This window comes from Hyaena hyaena, unplaced genomic scaffold, assembly GCF_003009895.1.
Source record: "Hyaena hyaena isolate Hyena2069 unplaced genomic scaffold, ASM300989v1 scaffold_1570, whole genome shotgun sequence".
NCBI lineage: Eukaryota > Metazoa > Chordata > Mammalia > Carnivora > Hyaenidae > Hyaena > Hyaena hyaena.
In genome coordinates, this window is record NW_024082206.1 from 7652 (window position 1) to 26919 (window position 19268).

At 33.6% G+C, this 19268-nt stretch overlaps 1 protein-coding gene across 4 annotated transcripts in view; it reads right to left on the minus strand.

The window, feature by feature from the left end:
* Positions 1–3049: 3049 nt before the first annotated feature.
* Positions 3050–19268, minus strand: part of TMTC3 (transmembrane O-mannosyltransferase targeting cadherins 3) — a 61699-nt gene continuing 45480 nt past the window's right edge. For 2 of the 4 annotated variants that reach the window (XM_039224241.1, XM_039224242.1), the window contains exons 13-15: positions 17718–17944; positions 14667–15470; positions 3050–3224 (exon numbers count right to left, since the gene is read on the minus strand). In XM_039224241.1, the coding sequence (XP_039080172.1) occupies positions 3145–3224; positions 14667–15470; positions 17718–17944 (1111 nt within the window). In that variant the 3' untranslated portion in view covers positions 3050–3144. Of the gene's footprint in view, positions 3225–9575; positions 9636–11306; positions 15471–17717; positions 17945–19268 lie in introns of those variants that run through there. The other 2 variants (XR_005526929.1, XM_039224243.1) reach the window with 2 other exon arrangements.

Sequence of the window (19268 nt, forward strand, 5' to 3'; positions counted from 1 at the left end):
TGGTAATTGTTATTATGTAAATGAATATTTTCTTAATTTAAAAATATTTAGAAAATAACTTTCTGAATAATAAGTATAGGTATTATAGATGGAAAAAATGAATTGTTTGAATTCCATCTTAGCAGATCACCAAGGTTTCTGAAGTACATAAACTTAAAGGATCCCCAGCCCATTCCAAATTGTTTGTTACTGAATACATTTTCTATACTAGTACTAGTAAGACTATTTAGGGTCTCATGCATGCTCACATACACTAATGTGCTTTCAATGATGAGGTTTTCAAGAATACAAGGAAATACTAGTAGCACAGTGCTAAATGTTAGCAACAGCACAGTCATCCTATGTTCTAGGCCTTCTGAGACTGGAAAATATAACCGTCTCTGCAGATGATTGGTTTAATATCCCACCCCTCAACAATTGTTGCTTCACTGATTCAGCTTCTCTATTTTCACCAAACATTTAATTTGGTAAACTTATCAAGTCACCTCAAAAGTACCTGAGTTCCTTTTGTTGAGTCAGCTTAAAGTTCTCTCTGAATCTTGTACATCTTTGATCCAATTCAGACCTGGAGCAGTGGGGACTACAAAAGGAAAAAAAAAAGTCTACCCTTAAAATGAGTCTGCGTATGTTGTGGACTACCTCTCTTGCTTGTCCCATGCTCTACTCGTGAACTTTGTATGAATATCAAAGGGTTCTTTGCCTTTTTCTGCTTGAAGACATGAATACAGACTACTTGCTCTCTTCCCACTTGCCCCTCCATTGAGTTCAGGCTACATTTAAGTTTCTCATAATTTCAACCATGCATTAACCATGTTATCAACCATGTCATCAACCAGTCATCAACTATGACTAAAATGTTGTCTACCTCACAGACTCTGTCCTCTGAGCTACATCTTGGCCATACTTGACTATTTGAGATTTTCAAAGACCTTCTGAGAAGTTGTTCCTAGATATGATCCTATATGAGCCATCTATGAAAGGAGATAACTAAGGAAAAAGAAATAATTATCAAAAGAAAACACATCAACAATAAGAAAGCACCACACAGGAAACTATTACAAAATGAATTTTATGGAATAATACCCTTAACTCCACTCCCTGAGACCTGCACAACCTGTCTCAATTACCCTTGTATGTGCTAACATTAGGTACATCCATTCTAGGAAGGCCGTGCCCTAAATGGTGGACTTAATACGTGGCCTCTGTGGTAATTACTTAAGTTGCTTTTTAAAAGTTTTAATAATTCTCTTTCAAGTACTGGGTTTTCCATTTATTATAAATGTTCTGACCTATAATCAATTGTTATCTTTTTCTCAGCTCTTTACCCTTATGTTTTCTTTTTCTCTGCATTTAGTGTTCAATTTTGAGAAGAAATCTAAAGGAGTTTAGGAACCCATATGGCTACCTGAAAGAAGAGTTTTCTATGACCCAGCAATTACAATACTAGGAATATATCCAAAGGATACAAAAATGCTGATTCAAAGGGGCACATGCACCCTGATGTTTATAGCAGCACTATCAACAATGGCCCAATTATGGAAAGAGCCCAAATGTCCATTGACTGATGAATAAAGACGTGATACACATAGGGGCGCCTGGGTGGCTTAGTCGGTTAAGCGTCCGACTTTCGCTTAGGTCATGATCTCGCAGTTCGTGGGTTCGAGCCCCGCATCGGGCTCTGTGCTTACTGCCAGTTCAGATCCTGGAGCCTGTTTCAGTCTGTGACTCCCTCTCTCTCTGACCCTCCCCTGCTCACGCTGTCTCTCTCTCTCCTAGAAATAAATAAAACATTAAAAAAAAAAGATGTGATACACACAGACGCATATATGTTGCCATTTGCAACAATGTGGATTGAACTAGAGGGTATTATGCTAACTGATATAAGTCAGTCAGAGAAAGATATCATATGATTTCACTCATAAGTGGAAATTTGAGAAACTCAACAGATGAACATAGATAGGGGAAGGAAAGGAAAAATAAGATAAAAACAGAGAGGGAGGCAAACCATAAGAGAATCTTAAATACAGAGAACAAACTGAGGGTTGCTTGGAGAAGTAGGTAGCAGGATGGGCTAAATGGGTGATGGGCATTAAGGAGGGCACTTTTTAGGATGAGCACTGGGTGTCATATGTAAGAGATGAATTACTGGGTTCTACTCCTCAAGTCAAGATGACACGGTATGTTAACTAACTTGAATTTAAATTAAATAAATAAAAAATAAGATAGTCAAAGGGAGGAGGAGGAGGAGGAGGAAAAGGAGAGGAGGAGGAGGAGAAAAAAACAACAACAATGGCAACAGCAGCAGGAGGAGGAGGAAGAGGAGAAGGAAGAAGAAGAAGAAAGAAAGAAGAAGAAGAAGGAAGAAGAAAGAAGTGTTTTAGTCAAAGAATGTGAAGTACAAAAGCCCTGAGGTTGGAGCTCAGTAAGAAGGCTGGTTGAGATGAAGTGAAATAGGTGAGAATAAGAGAGGTAGGAGCTAAGCTGGAAGGATCATGTAGGATTTTTGAAAGCACATTAATGAAGTTTATTTTATTTCTTGCAAATTTTTCAAAAGAGGATACAAAATCCAGGAAATGTGAAAAACAATTTCTCATATTCCCCACTGTTGTGCAATTTTATCAGTTCCAATCTGTCTTTCATTAATGTCACACTGACTCCAGAAAAACAATGTTGCCTTGAAAAAAAATTTTCTTGGATTATGAAGCATTGAAAATTTAAACGCTTAAAAATCATGTATCAGTAGGTTTTATTTCATTTCATGTGACAGGAAATCTAATCTAAAAGGGATTAAGAAGGGTTTAAGAACAAAAGGAAAGTAGTTGCTTTATGTATCTGAAAAATCAATTATTTGATGTATAAAGGTGAGAAATATAGACTCTCAATTATGGAAGGAGTAAGTCACAGGGATAAAATGTACAAAATCGGAAATGTGGTCAATGGTACTGTACTAATATTGTATAGTGACACATGGTAAATATATTTGTGAGCATAGCATAATGTACAGAGTTGTTGAATTACTATGTTGTACAACTGAATTTAATTAAAACTTTTTAAAATAATCCTTTTCTTTTTGGCTTCTACTGCATCTTAATTGGAGACCAAATGATGTCACTTGTATCTAGATTCTTCCATTCTGTTCATTCATCATACTCCTCTACTGTCAGATTTCATGGCTTCTCTTTGAGGTAGCTGTTCTACAGACTTGGATTGTTCCTCAATCAAATCTAATGGAAAAAGAACAAGAGATATTGGGAAGATCCAGCATGTTACTAAGTTTTATTATGTCACATACAAACTCCTGAACTTGGCTAAAGATGGCCATATCCAAGGGGATGGAATATACTTATTTCTCTCAGTTCCTCTCAAGTAGAACACCCCTGAATGAATCTCCGAATGGTGGTACCAGAAATAGGGCGAAGTGATGTTTGACAGCAAATAGACAACCTAGGAAATGTTCATTTGTCTACCCCATCTTCTCATCCAATCATCTTTTAAAGTATTTCTATCCAGATAAATAACTTATGCTATGCCCTACAGAAAACACAATATCCTCACCTTTCCCAAAGCAGTAACAGTCTCATTCACTTACTGCATCTAGCTGTTAAGTACAAAATATCTGCTCAGTGCACAGTCTTCTCAGACACATCTGTAACTCCTCTTGGCCCAGAGAACTAATGCTATATAGTAAGTTTAACGAATACCAAAACATCCAATACACATTTCCTTGCTTACCTGCCATTGGGGTAGGGATACAACATACAGCAGTTGCTGCTACATAACTCATCATATCTTGCCTATAGAGAAGACAAAGACATTTCAACCCAGAAGTGAAATGGGGTTCCTTGGTCAACAAGTATAGTTGTCCTAGCTGTGTTTTCCAGAAGGATCTTTCTTTCATTGTTGAGAGGGAAATGATTCATGACAGGTTAATAAATCACATTTTACTAGTAGGGATAATGGGGGAAAGAATACCCACCAGATATTCCTGCACACAGGGTTTCCTTCTCTAAAATATAGGATATTTCTGATCCATCTATTTTTCTTACTGGAGAAAAATCTGATATTTATGGATTTTTGCCTGTACCTGGTTTATCCTTTGAAATATTAGTAAAGTTAGATATAAGGTGAGATCTATGATTTTAGTGAGTCTGCTTCGATAATTCAATTTAGTGAGTTAGCACAATTGTTTTCCATGACCATATCTAAGATGAATAATGTAATTCTTTATCAGTATACTTTGTTTAACTCAAGTTCTGGAGCCTGATGGTGATTTTCAGGTTTGAGATAAACCTAGCTTCTTGTTTGTAAAGAATGAGATTTCTCTAATAGTAAAATTTATTTAAACTCTTGATATAATTTTAATATATTTTCACTCTATATCACGAGGTAGTAAACAAAGAGAGATAGGAAGAATCAGTGTTTAAATCTGAAAATCACCCTTGAATTTCTTGTCTTCTAGAAATTGACTATGACCACTATTTTACTTTATGTTCTCCTATAAAAAAATGTGTTGAAGTCCTAACTCTTGGTACCTAGGAATGTGACCTTATCCACAATTAGGGTCATTGCAGATATAATTAGTTAAGATGAAGTCATACTAGAGTGGGCTGTAAATCCAGTATTACTGGTGCCCCTAAGACACACAGACACAGAATGCCATGTGAATGGAGGCAGAGTCAAGTGATATGTCTACAAACCAAAGAACAAAAAAGAATTGTTGACAATAGCCAGAAGCTATAAAGAAGTCATGGAATAGATTCTTCCTCAGTGCTTCCAGAAGGAACTAACACTGCTAACACCTTGATTTTAGACTTCAGCCGCCAGAACCATGAGACAACAAATTTCTAGTTTTAAGCTATCCGAGTGTGTACTCTGGTACAAGTTGGTACTTTGTTATAGCAGCCGTAAGAAACTAATACGGCCACAATACACAGCCAATAGCGTTAGCCCTGAGCTGAAGTTTTGTTTTCTATCTGTGTCCCTGGACTGCATACTCCCAATGGGAGTAATTTATCCCCTTCTTGGGCCATGACTGCTTAAGTGGAAATAAGTAGAAGTCTGAGATACTAGAGTCTATTCTCAGCTACCATTCTTGCTAAGCGTCCCACTGCTGAGTTTGCTTGAGTCACTGGTAGCCTAGGGCAGAGAATTTGGCTTTTCCAACCCTGTCAATGTATTTGCAGTTATCTCAGATTTCAGACTGCAGGTAAAGCGCCATTATACAAAACAATATCCTCTGACTTGTTTTCAGATGGAAAGGATCCAGTTTAAAACTTTCTAGTTCTTGTTTGACCTTACTAAAAGCTCCACTATGCTAAATTTTTCAAAAACATTTCCCTTGTCCTGTAGCCTTGATCAGCACAAGACAGAGTGGACAATTTAACCAGTTATTTTGCTTATGTTTAATCAAAATTCTTTTCAAGTCTGGGATTGAGGGACCTGCACTGCCCATCATGAGTCCTTATGAACTTGCCCAAACTACAGTATAGTTCCCGTTCAAAAGCTGGCACAATCACTCAAATATGGCACCAGATTCTTCCACTTTGGTTTACATTATTGCCTTTCCAGATATAATTTGACCAGGTCTCTAACAATATCAATATTACTGTGACCTAATTTTGCCTCTATAATCTGCTACTCTGTCCTAGCTCTATTCTCATATAAGCTCTCAACTATGTGAGATGGTTGTCACAATTTTAAACTCACATTTTCTCTCAAGTCAATGAAGTGTTAGCAAAATCATGGGTCAGTCATTTCATTGACTTTGATTTGGTTACATTCATGTTCCTAAATAAATCATAGTAGATGGATTAATACCAAGTGCTTAATTACAAGTCTGAGTCATATGCTCTGGCCTTCACACCTCCAAAAATAACATGGGCTTATTATGAGGAAGGACTAAATCTCCAAATGGTCATTTGTAGAAGTGGAGTACATGGAATATAGACAGTCAGAAAATGTGCAAATAACAGATTTAAAACATTTTTATTAATTTGTGTTTGAAAAACATAATGCCTACAAAATAAAAATCACTAGATCAGACAAAAAATTGCATTTGTATGCCAATCAAGTGATGAATGGATAAACACTGTAGCATAACCATATAATGGAATATTACTTGGTAATAAACTATTGATGAATGAGTCTTAAAAACATTTTTGAGTGTGTCATTGTTTGGGTTGCTATAACAAAATGCCATAGACTGGGTGGCTTAAACAACAGAAATTTATTTCTGATAGTTCTGGAGGCTGAGAAGTCTGAGAACAAAGTGCCAGCAGGTACTCTCTTCTAGTTAGAACTCTTTCCTTGCCATGCAGATGGCTGCCCTTTTGCTGTGTCCTCATAAAGTAGGAAGAGAAACTCTCTCTCTCTTCTTCTTCTTCTTATAAAAACACTAATCCCATCTGGGGGGGCCCACTGTTATGGCCTTATCTAAACGTAATAACCTCCCATAGGCTCCACCTCTGAATATCATTTTAGGGGTTCAGACTTCAACATATGAATTTGTGGGTGAGGCACATTCAGTCTACTGCAGTGGAAAGCCAAATAATGTATGATGCCATTATATATAACTGTAGAAAAGGTAAACTATTGAGGCAGAAAACAGATCAATGATTTTAGGGACAGGGCTGGAAAGGAAGAGTGGGGCAGGAGGGCCTACGAAGTGCATGAGAAACTTTGAGAAGTGCGTATGTTCAATATCATGATTGTGGTGATGGTTTCACAGGTGTATATATGTGTCAAATTTAACCAATTGTACACTTTAAATATGAGCAGTTCATTATATGTCAATTATCTCAATAAAACTTTAAAAAATATTCTATTGTAGATCCTTCCAGTCATTCTCTGTATTTGATATTACTGTGATTGTAGAATTCTTTTGTACATAGTTCACCTAAATTTATATTGTATTTTTCCATATCCTTACATACATCTTTTACTATTACAGTTCTTTTTGGAGTTTATTATATATCTGGGGAAAAAGCATATATCTTGAATTGCTGAAAATTGAATCTATCTGTGCAAATATGACCCAGACCAAGAAACAGAACACCAGAACATCAATGCCCACCTCACATTCCTTTCTAATAAATATTCTATTTCCTTTCCTAAGATAACCACTATTCTGACTTGCAACAGCAGAAATTCATCTTGCCAGTTTTGAGCTTCATAATAGAATTGTAATAGTATATTTTGTATTTGGCTTTATCTAGTATTATATTTGTGAGATCCATCCATGTTGCTTCCTGTAGCAGCGGCTCATGCGTATTCATTGTATATTCATAGCATTTCATTGTATGACTGTAACATAAATATCTTGTCTTCATAATTTTTCATGAAAAGTTTGGTTACTTCAAGGTTGGAGCTTGCACAGTTAACCCTAAGAATATTCTTGTATCTTTTAGTGCATGTGTAGGTGTATTTCTTTTGTCAATGCACCTCAGAGGAGAATTGCTGGGTCATGAATATTTGTATCACTATAAAAAATTCTTTTGTCTTCCTTTGCTCTTGCCCCAGACTTTAGTTCTTTTAGAAATTTACAAATACTAGATTAGTCTGTTCTGGGATTTCGTATAAATGAAAACATACATAATATACTCTTGTGTATGGCTCCTTTTTGCTCAGACATAATTTTTTTAACTGCTCTGGAGTATTTCATTATTTAAATAGATGGCAATTTGTTTATCCATTTATCTGCTGACGCTGATGAGCTGTCTCCTGTTTTGTTACCATGAATAAAGCTGCTATAAACATTTGCACTATAATCAAAGAGCACACAGTCTTGGAATTTACTGAGGTTTCCTTTATAGTCTGATACATTGACTGTCTTTGTAAATACTCCTTATGTGCTAGGAAATAAAGCATATTGTGTCAAGTGAAATTCTATATAAATTTAATAGTTCCAGGTTATTTAGGTCTTTATCCACTTTTCTATGCTTGATCCATTAGTTTCTCAGAGGGTTTTGTTAAAATCTCTAGTGTCAATTTCTGATTTATCTCCCTGTACTATTACTTATCGTTGCTTATTTTTAGGTTATATTGTTGACATGTGTTTATGATGGACATATCTTGTTATATTGTTCCTTTTACTAGGATGCATCATTCATTTTCCCTTCTCTTTTGGCCTTGAATTTTGTTTGGTCATGTATTAAAATTGATACCCTGGCTTGCTTTGGTTCATATATACTGCTAGACTGTTTCTCATATTTTTGCTTTTCTATATAAAAGTGTTTCAGGGATAACATGTTGTTGGGCCTTGTATTTATGTATTTATAATTCAATGCAAGTATTATATAAAACAATTGGTTATAATTAAAATGAAACAGAATTCTAAGAGCTTATTTGTTGTTAGGCTTAACTTACTTTACGTTCATTTGAATTACTGCTATATTAGTCCTTTAAACGTAGTACCATTTTTTGTTCTGCACTTTCATTTGCCCTGTCCACATTACTAAATTTCATTGGGCTACAGTGACTTTTCTTCTGACAGATTAAAAGTTACAAATTCTTCATATATTTGTACTATTTGTTTTTAACCTAAGCCCCATAATCTTGTTTACTGATGTCTTAAAACTTTGCAACTTTTAAAAGTAAATAAACCATCAGTAAGCTCTCATATTCTTTTGGTTTCTCCCTTACCTCCTCCTTCCCTGCTTTAAACTGGATATATTTTCTTTTTTTTAGTTTCTCTTTCTTAAACTTAATCCAGTAGGCATGGGGTTTGGAAGAGAGGATGGGAGGAATGAATACCTCTGGATGTGATGTTTAATAGATTATTAGGTTCATGGTTCTGGAGTTTAGAGAAACTGTAGGCTGGACATTTGGAATCTTAGAAAGGTGAAAGAAACCACTGCTCAAAGGCAGTGCATGCGTAGGGAAATACACGTACACACTACAAAACGTCCCCAATTTACAATGGTTTCACTTATGATTTATTTTGCATTTATGATGGTATAAGAGATATTCACTAGAAACAGTACTTCGTATTTTGAATTTTGGTCTTGCCCTGGGCTAATGATATGCAGTATGGTCCTCTCTCGTTAATGGTGGGCAGGATCAGCCAGCCATGCGATCATGAGGGCAAGCCATCAATACACTGACTACTGTTCTATCCCCAGAAAACCGCTGTTTTTTACTTTCAGTACAGTGCTCAATAATAGCATAAGATATTCAACACTTTATTATAAAATAGGCTTTGTGTCTGATGATTTTGCCCAACTGTAGGCTAATGGAACTGTTTTGAGAACATTTAACATAGGCTAAGCTATGATGTTCACAAAGTTGTATTAAATATATTTTCAACTTACAGTTAATTTCAACTTCAATGGGTTTATTCGTAGGTAATCCTACCATAAATCAAGTAAGATCTGTATATTCACTGCTCAGGAATTAGTGTCACTATTAGGCAGAAGTACAATTCTGCTGACAGTCTGATTACCCTGATTTCACTCCCAAAAGGCAGTTACCTGGCCTGCCAGTGCCCATCAAAAGCAGGATTCTTTTGGAAGAATTCTCACAAGTGACCTTCTTGCAGTTACATAGATTTTTTTGTGGTCTCTATTCCTTGCTTAGGTGGGCAGAATGGTGGAGAAACTCCATATCCCTCAAATAACTCCCACTGTATTCCATACAGCCTGCAACTTTACAGAGAAAGAGGTTCACTTGATTTAACTGTTAAGATGACTAACAGACCTATCATTTGTAGTTTAACATGGATTAATCAGATGATTTTCCTAATATCAGAAACTAAAGCCATGCCGTAAGGAAGGAGTAAGGACAATGGAATTTAACATGAAAGTCTTTAAGAAAGGGCAAACTAGAATGGTTTGGTGAGAAGTATTTTGCTTATGGTTCAAACTGAAGGTATCAGATTCTTACAGAATAAAAATATGACTTGATGGGAAATATGCTACCCATTGGCATAGTCACAGAAATGTTACTTTGAAGAAGTGGGTTCCAAAGAAAATGAATTTGCCTGAGATCAAGTCTTCACAGACTTTTAGGAAAGATTTTATCTTATGCTACCTCCCTAAAAGCAGTGAACAGGAAAAGAACAAGGTATTGCAGTTTTGAGGTGTCTTCTCATTTCTGCTTTTTAATAATTTAATAAATTTAATTCATAAATTTCAATATTTAATAAATATATTTTGTTAGGCTATCTATACAACTGTTGGCTTAGTGGCTAAGGAACAAGCACTAAATATCTAATAATCTGTTTGCTATACGACCATCGTTAACATTATCTCTGCTAACACATAAAGCAAATCATATGCATCAAATGCAAGCCTTGTGATTACATTAAAGATTAACGTTTATCATTTACTATACCGAGAACTACCCTAAGCAATTTAAATATATCAATATATTTAATATAAATATATAGATTTTCCACTTCCTGAATTTATTTCAACAAATCAACTTAGAAATGTCATAAAACTTCTGACATGTAAACATATTACCATATTTGGAAACAAATGTTAACACCAATAGAAGTCTGTAATCACTTGTTAGGAAAGCTGTTCATTAATAAGGCCAGTCTTTAGCAAACCTAAAACCATTTTGTTTTAGTTTTCTCAATCTGACAATAAAATATTATCAAATCACAATCAAATAGAGACAACACTGGATGGACAGGTCAGTACTACCAGTTGGTTATAGCTGTAAACAGTTTCATGTTAATGCTACACACACACACACACACACACACACACACAAATCAAGCCAATTACATTAAATAAACCATGGCTTTTCTTTATCAGAATTCACTAAGTGATGTTAATTAAAGTCCTTATCAAACATGTTTGGTAAAGGCTATTTACAATGTACATGGCTGAACATGCACTATTTATAGTTACAATAATTCCTGCCAGTTTATACAACAGGATATATACAATATTAAACCTCTACAAATATACACCAAAGACATAAAGGTTAAACAATTCCTTTAAGGTACACTAGTAAAGGTGGTACCAAGATTTGAATCCAGGCAGATCCATAAATTAGACTCCTAATTATTTGACCACAGACTTCTACTTATGTGTATAAAATTCCAAATTTGAATTTGTCTCGTTTTCTTTAGTTTCTTTCACTATGGGTTAAATATGTATCACTGTTCTTGAAAATATTTAGGACATGTCTTTCTAATAAAAACAACCCACCAGCTCTTGTGTCTTTGCAGGGCAGAAATCTCTTGATACACTACTGTATTTTTCATTTGAACACTCAAAGGCAATTCAGGTGAAGGTTTTAAAAAGTATTCATTTTATGCTGAATATTCAGAAATATGGTACACACAGACACCACAGTAATATAAAATGCATATAATATTAAACTATTTTCTTATAAACCCTTAACACGGATGGCTAACAGCTTCCAAGAGACAAAATTTTGGACAAAGGTACCAGATATTTGGGGGGTTCATTTTAAATACCATTTAGTCATGCAAACATTTAGGAAGTCTTTAAAAAAATAAATACGACAAATATATGGATTTCTGAAATAGAAATTGACATATAAATCTATATATTTTGATAATAGTTTTCATTAAAGCATCTTCAAAGAAGTATTCTGCAACATGAAGTTGAGAGCTCAAATTAGATGTAATGAAAAGGCATAAGGTTTTATTAGAATTGTGTAAATCACATACTAAATATTTACATAAAAGTAAAAACAAAATTGCAAACATATTCGTTTTATCCTCCAAGTCATTAGCTTCATGAAATTACTTCCTGGGATAGTTACAAGATAAAATTCCCAATTCTGAATGTTAATAAGAAAATACCATGAGGGCAATAGGAGAAAAACTTAATTCTTTCTTCTGACAAGCAGTGAAAAAAAGTAACATAATTGTCCCTTAGGGATTGTCAAAGCTTTCCTGGGGGAATATATTCTTTTGTAAAACAGTGAGAACTAAAAATACATCCCTTTACCAGCACACAAACCTATGTATGATAAGCTTTCTTTGCCAAACATATAGATGCTTATATCTGTGAACCACAGGTTAGTGAACTGGACTAAAATGTCTCTAATCATCCATTTCCCCATAAAGGCAGTTCCAAAAAAGGGTTAAAAAATCTATTACCTTTTTTCACTTGAACAGCTTGAATAAGAGTTCTACTATGAGTTTAAAGAGAATAATCATCTTACACATAAGCAAGCTTGATGGTACGTAAAATGAAATAAATACTAGTCATCAGAAGAGCGTAATTATTAAAACATCAAAACCTAACTGGGTTATGTTACTAATTTAAAAAGTTAACACCGAAGAGATAGGAGAATTTTCTTGAACTAATATAGAATTTCCTGAACTACTTTTGAGCAATGGTCATTAACCCTCACTACAAATTAGAATCTGAGAACTTTAAGCAAAATGGAATGGCACCCTCCCTAAAAAATTCAAATTAAATTGTTGTGGAGTGGGGTCCACAAGAGTCCTCCCGGTGATTCTAATATGAAGTGAGAGTTGAAACATTAATTTGGAAAAGTTATTATTCACTCAGTGTGGATTTGATTTAAATAATTTAAAATGCAAACATATGAGCACCTCCTACATGATAGGCATTGTTCTAAGTGCAATAAGGAGGAAAATTCTTTCTTCTATAAAAATCATTGGATACCAATATATTTTTTTATCTTTTGAATAGTTATACAATTTTATTAAAATACTACTCAAAGCTCATATTATGATCTGCTGTCACAAAAGACTTCTCTTCTACTTTTCTGAATTATCCTCACTTGATACTACAATGGAAGAGATCAAACTCAGAAACTTTTTCTCAAGATATGTGGAGAGAACATAAGATTAACATAGATTTCGTTTTTCAAGTCATAGTATATGAGGTATTCTCCATCTTATATCTGGAGTCACAAAGCCTTAATTTAAAAACTGAAACTGGGTATTGCTTTAAATCCTGAACAGAATCTCCTAAATCAAAAATAAACCATGATTGGTGTCAATGCTTGATTTAAATTGCCTAAAAAATAACCTATGACACAACCTCAGGAAAGCTAGTAAGAGTGGGTCTTTAATGCAGACTATATATCTTGTGACCTATTTAGAAAATATTTTATAAAAACTTACAGCAATATTATTTTTATAACATAATTAGAAATTAGTTATCTCAAAGGAACAGAAGTGCAGTTTTTGAAATTCTACATAATTAGAAATCAGTTACTATCCCAGGATGATAGCTTGAGCTTTAATATTTTAAATTAAAACCAACTTTATTAGGTATTGTAAAACTCATCTGAAATGTATTTTAAGTCAAAAACCAGATATAAATTAATAAATTTGATTTTATCTACTGCTCAACCTAATGGTTTTCAGGTTTAAAATTGTTAAAATCAACTATTAATCCTATATGAGGTTAATTACCTTTTGTAGCTGGAAAATAGGCCCAAAATGATAAAATTTTGGTTAAACTAATATATGCATATATAGGAAAATGCAATAGCAATTTGTTTTCCATAGTTGATGGAATTAAAACAGCTATGAATTTTTTATGAAAGCTCAGTAGTCAAAATAAATATTTAATAAAAATATACACCATCGGAAGATATCAAGAACTTAGTGTTTAAAAATAAAACTTCGTCACATTGTTTTGTCTTCACTGAAATAAAGAACTGAATTTAGTTGCTTAAAGTATCTAAGAAGGATTAAAGTATGTTTTTGGAACAATTAAAATTCAAATAACACTAGAGAGTAAACACTAAGATGAAAGAGGATCTTACTATGTTTTAACTCAAAAGTTTAAATAATAATTATTGGGACTTTCCCCCAATAATTATAATATTTTTATAAGTAAAAAAATCAAAGACAGTTATGATTTACGTGGGGTTCATGCTGTGAAACTCTCAGTATGTAAAAAAATAAAAATACGTTATATATGAGCACCATTAGAAATGTGTATGTGTATATATATGCACACATATATATGTCTATATCTGTGTGTGTGTGTGTATTTAAAACTTTACCTGATTAAAAATTGCATTTCAGACCAAAATTAGTTAAAGACAAGCATACAACTATGAAAATACATTCTTAAAACATGTCATATGACTTATTTTAAAAAGTTTCATCTGGTAGTCCTAAAAATCAACCAAAGAACATAACATAAAGGAAGCTAGTATTCTTTTGTGGTGCAAAGTTCCTTTGTTAAATAGAAGTTACCAAAGAAAAAAGAATATGTTCAATTAAGTGTTTTCAACTCATTATTCATTTCACTATTCAGATTCCAATAGCTAAGAGAAAGTAATGAAATCAACTAATAAATGCAAATTCATAGAATAAACCACCATATGTTGAATTTGCCCCCAAGAGTTTATCATTCAGGCTTCAGATTATTTTTAATTGAGAGTAGTCAAGATTACTCTGCAGGAAGAATCTTCCTTCCACATAAAAGATACAAATTTGCAAACTGTAATTTAGTATTTCTGCTATATTCACCAAAACTCAGAAAACTACTGTCATACCTTATGCAATACATACCCTGGGGTAAGACAGGTATTTAATGAAAATTGTATTTTGATCCTATAGAGAGGCAGGCTCATGACAGACTGTTTGTTACGTGTACACTTGTTATTTTTTCAAAGCTCCCAGTAAAACGAATCACATAAGATAGACTGAAGTTCTTTGAAACTGTCACATGATAAATAATGCTATTCACCATTTAAAATACGTTCAATTTCTTCTAGTCTTTTTAAAGCAGCAACTCTTTTCTTCTCAATTTCTTTGATTTCTTTTGTTGTTTTATGGGGGGTCTCTTTGTCTGTATTTTTTCCTAATAGTTTGTTGGACTTAGATTGACTTTTATTATCACTTGATTTTATGATCTGTGTAGGTCTGGGTTTACTTCTTACTTCTTTTACATTTTCAGTTGGAATTTTGTCTCCTACACCTGAAGTCTTACCAGCTGGGGATACTGGCTGTTCTGCAAAACTAGATGAGGAAATTTTATCCCTGACTATATTTAAATGGCGTTGAATATATTCTTCATGTGGTGCTAATGCCAATGTTTCAACCAGGCATCTTTCAGCTTTTAGTAAGTCCTTCTCTTCAAAATAAACAACACAGAGATTATGTTTTCCTTGCACATTGTTTGGATCCATCTCCAAAATTTTTTCAAAACATTTTTTTGCTCCAAGTATATCTTTCTTTTGATTCATCAGAATGTCTCCCTTTAAAATGAGACCCTTGATATGATCAGGATAGTATCTGAGTAACTCTTCCAAAATTGGCAAAGCCATTAATTCCTTTGCAGTCTGAGAATACAGGAGAGCCAGATTAAACAAAGCACTTCTAAAATCGGCCTGTAGTTTTATAGCTTTCTTCATCCACATCTCTGCTTCACTGTCCTTTTTGTCATCCATGGCAAGCATTCCCAAATTGAAATAACCATTAGCATCTTGTGGCTCTTCATTTATATAGCTAAGAAGACGTTTTCTAGCTTCAGGTCTGAGTTTAACCTCACCTAAGAATAATTTTTTCAAAAAGAAAAAGACATATATTATTAACAAATGAATTAAATCTGAGGAACAAGACACTTTCAGTATTTATCTAGTTAGATTACAAAAAGACAGCATCAAAGCAATTAATTTCTGTACCTAAATCAAAAAAAAAATGAAAAAAACCCAAAGTTTTCACAGGAAAAGCAGTTGTGTTTGAAACAATGAAATGATTGTCTATTTCTTTTCCTTTAAAACAGTAAGAGTGCCTCAAAAAACCAGAAGGGATGAAATATTTCCTTAGTTAGGAATCTAACCGGGAGTAGCAGAGGAAAAATGTACAATTAAGAGGAAGAGGTATGTGATTAGCCAATAATGACATGTATTCTAATCTTGACTCTATTAACACTATGACTTATATAATAAACAAATTACTTAACTTCTCTGGGTTAGCCTGAATTTTTTTTTTCCTCATATAGTTTATTGTCAAGTTGCTTTATATATTAACACCCAGTGCTCATCCCAACAAGTGCCCTCCTCCATGCCCATCACCCCCCTTTTTCTCACTTCCGCACCCCCTCAGCCCTGTTTGTTCTCAGCATTCAAGGGTCTCTCATGGTTTGCCTCCCTCCCTCTCCCCAACTAATTTTTCCCCTTCTTTTCCCACTTCGTCCTCCATTAACTTCCTCTTAATCCACCTATATGTGCAAACATAAGGTATTTGTCCTTCTCTGCCTGACTTATTTCACTCAGCATAACACCCTCAAATTCCATCCATGTTGCTACACATGGCCAGATTTCATTCTTTCTCATTGCCATGTAGTATTCCATTGTATAAATATACCACATCTTCTTGATCCATTGAATAAAACAGCTCAGCAAATAGTAACTACTACTGTATAAACAGAATGTCTCAGTCTTACAAAATCAGATTTTTTTTAATTCAAATTTTTTAGGACTTTCAAAAGTAAAAATATACCATTAAATATAAAGCTTATAGGGGTGCCTGGGTGGCTTAGTCGGTTAAGCGTCCGACTTCCGCCTAGGTCATGATCTCGCGGTTTGTGGGTTCGAGCCCCGCGTCGGGCTCTGTGCTGACTGCCAGCTCAGAGCCTGGAGCCTGTTTCAGAGTCTGTCACTCCCTCTCTCTCTGACCCTCCCCTGCTCACGCTGTCTCTCTCTCTCTCTCCTAGAAATAAATAAAACATTAAAAAATATATATATAAAGCTTATAAATTTAAATACAAATTAGGATTCAAGAAACAAATATTTGAGATAATTCTTATTGCAAATAAATACAAAAAAATTCTGTTCCACAACTACAAATCTTAGGGTGCAATCTTGTGTTGAAAAATGGGCATTTTTTCATGACTGCCAAGGTTAACTAACTTTACAAAAACATTAGCTTTTCTCTAAATTTATGTATTGCATACCAGGCATAAAAATATCTCCTTCTAAACTTTTGACAATAAAATGAATAAAAAACATTGTAAAAAAAATCACTCAGCTTAAGTTCTTATCTTGAACTAGTTTTACTAAACTGGCCATAAGATATTTGGGGTAGTTATTAGACCTACTGAGTATGGCAAAAGTAAACTCAAACACTATGGTTTTATGATTCTTTCATTTTTTATAAAAGGTTTTAAAAAGTATTTAAGATATAACTACAAAATATAAATGTAGAGATTTTTTTCCAAACTAAAAATTAAGATTATAGATTATATATATATTGCCTTTTGTTGTAGTACTAAAATACCCATGCATCCCATGAATAATTTAGTTAAATTACAAAAAATTGTAAGAAATTATAACAATACCTAAGAAAGTAACACTAAATATAAAATAATACCAAAAGTTCTTGTTCTTACAAATCAAAAGAAATATACTGGTGTGTTTTCTAAAACATATAATGCTCGTCTTCCTAGAAATAATTCTATAAAGTATTTTGCAAATACTGATTTAGATAGTACTTATGAGTATTTATGAGTCAGAGTTTATATGTTTCTGTGCATAAGCTGACAAAGTACATTACAAAAGGCACTCAACAGACTGACTGAATAGTAAAGTCTCAACATATACTCAAAGAACTAACAATTGTGTTAGGGCATATTACTTGAAAACTTCAAGTATTCTAAACATTCTTATATTTATGCACAGTTTTGATATAAACTATTCATAAAACATCTGCTACACATAATGTAATTCAAGTTCAGATTTCATTATATTTCAGACTACAATGTGTTTAAACATAGAAATATTTTAAGAAAACATACCTGATTCTTGCATTAATATAGCAGAATTGAATAATGCTAGCTTATGCTTTGGATTTAGTTCTAAAGCACGATTAAAATTTTTTAGGGCTTCATTTGGTTCTTTAAGTTCAATATGAACAATCGCCAAGTTGTACCAAAGATCTGCATTATTTCTGTCCAGCTCCAGTGCTTTAAGATATGCTTCTTTTGCTTTAAGAGGCTTATTCATTTTTAAAAGCAATTCTCCTCTATGGAAAAAACAAACACAAGCTTTACTCACAACATTACCATGTCAATTTGCAGACATTATTTTTCATAAGTTTCAAACTTTCCACATATTCACAGCTTTCCTTTTAACCCAAGCTTTTAAAGTTTTCTATTGAAAATAACTATCTGAAAATGTCCTCAAACCTGAACTCACTAGTTTCGCAAATTTGGTTTGTTAGGTTTCCAAATATTATTAAAGAAAGAAAAAGCATAACTGACTTTAAAGGGTAAGATATGGGGAGGTATCCAAGAGAGGGGGACAGAAAAAATATATTCTTTAATTACATCTTGAAAGAAGACAGACCAGACTACATCACAAAAATGACAGTGCCAAGAATGAGAGATTAAGTTTCCAGGGGACCAAGTAATAGCATTTGAAGAAGGAAAATAAGTATGGTAGTGATGGGGTAATTCTAGTACTCAAAGCTATGACAGAAGTCTCATTTATAAAAAACAGAATGAAAATTTTTCCTCTTCTTATATTAATTTAATATTCTACAATGTAAGATGGCCATTGATTAAAACAATAGAAAAAACTCCCCAAAACAACAAAAAAGCGAATGTTTTAAGAGAGCAGACTAGTAGGCAGGCTGGAGAGCACTGGTGCCACCTGCAGATACCTTTGAGGAACACATCTGGAACTGAAGATCACAGTTTGAAAACCGTTTAACAAATCTTTCTAATATGGTTCTATTTTCTGCTAGAGCTTTAAAAGTCATTTTGCTTAAGTACATGTGTGCAAATAAATCTAAACAGCAATATGAGAATATTTTTATTATGATACTATTATTTCCTTTAAGTATCAGCATAGGAATGAAATCAAATGAATGACTAATAGTCTCAATTAAAACAACTTCTGGAATCACTATCTGTCCAAGATGTTACTTTTTAATGCAGACTATTGAATAATTCTTCATAGATTAACACACGACAGATTCTATTTATATATGCAACCCCACTAAACTTAGCTATTTTCAACAACTACTGTGTAAGAGTGAACAAAGATAGCCTCCAATTTATGAACATATTTTATCTCAAAAACTTATTTCATTCTGAATGCATTTTCCCTATAGGAACAATGTTAAAATTATGATTAGGTTTCTGGGCCAGGGGACAAAGCAGTTTAAAAAACAATTTTCCTCAAGTATAATACAAATGATAATCCCTACATTGGAAAATATATTAAGTTCTCTCTAACATGTGAGACATGTTTTTGTACTGACAACTAAAAAGTTTCTTTGTGGTAAATAAAAGGCATAATAACTAGCTAGTTGTCAGTATTTAAGAAAGCTCTTGAAAGTTAGA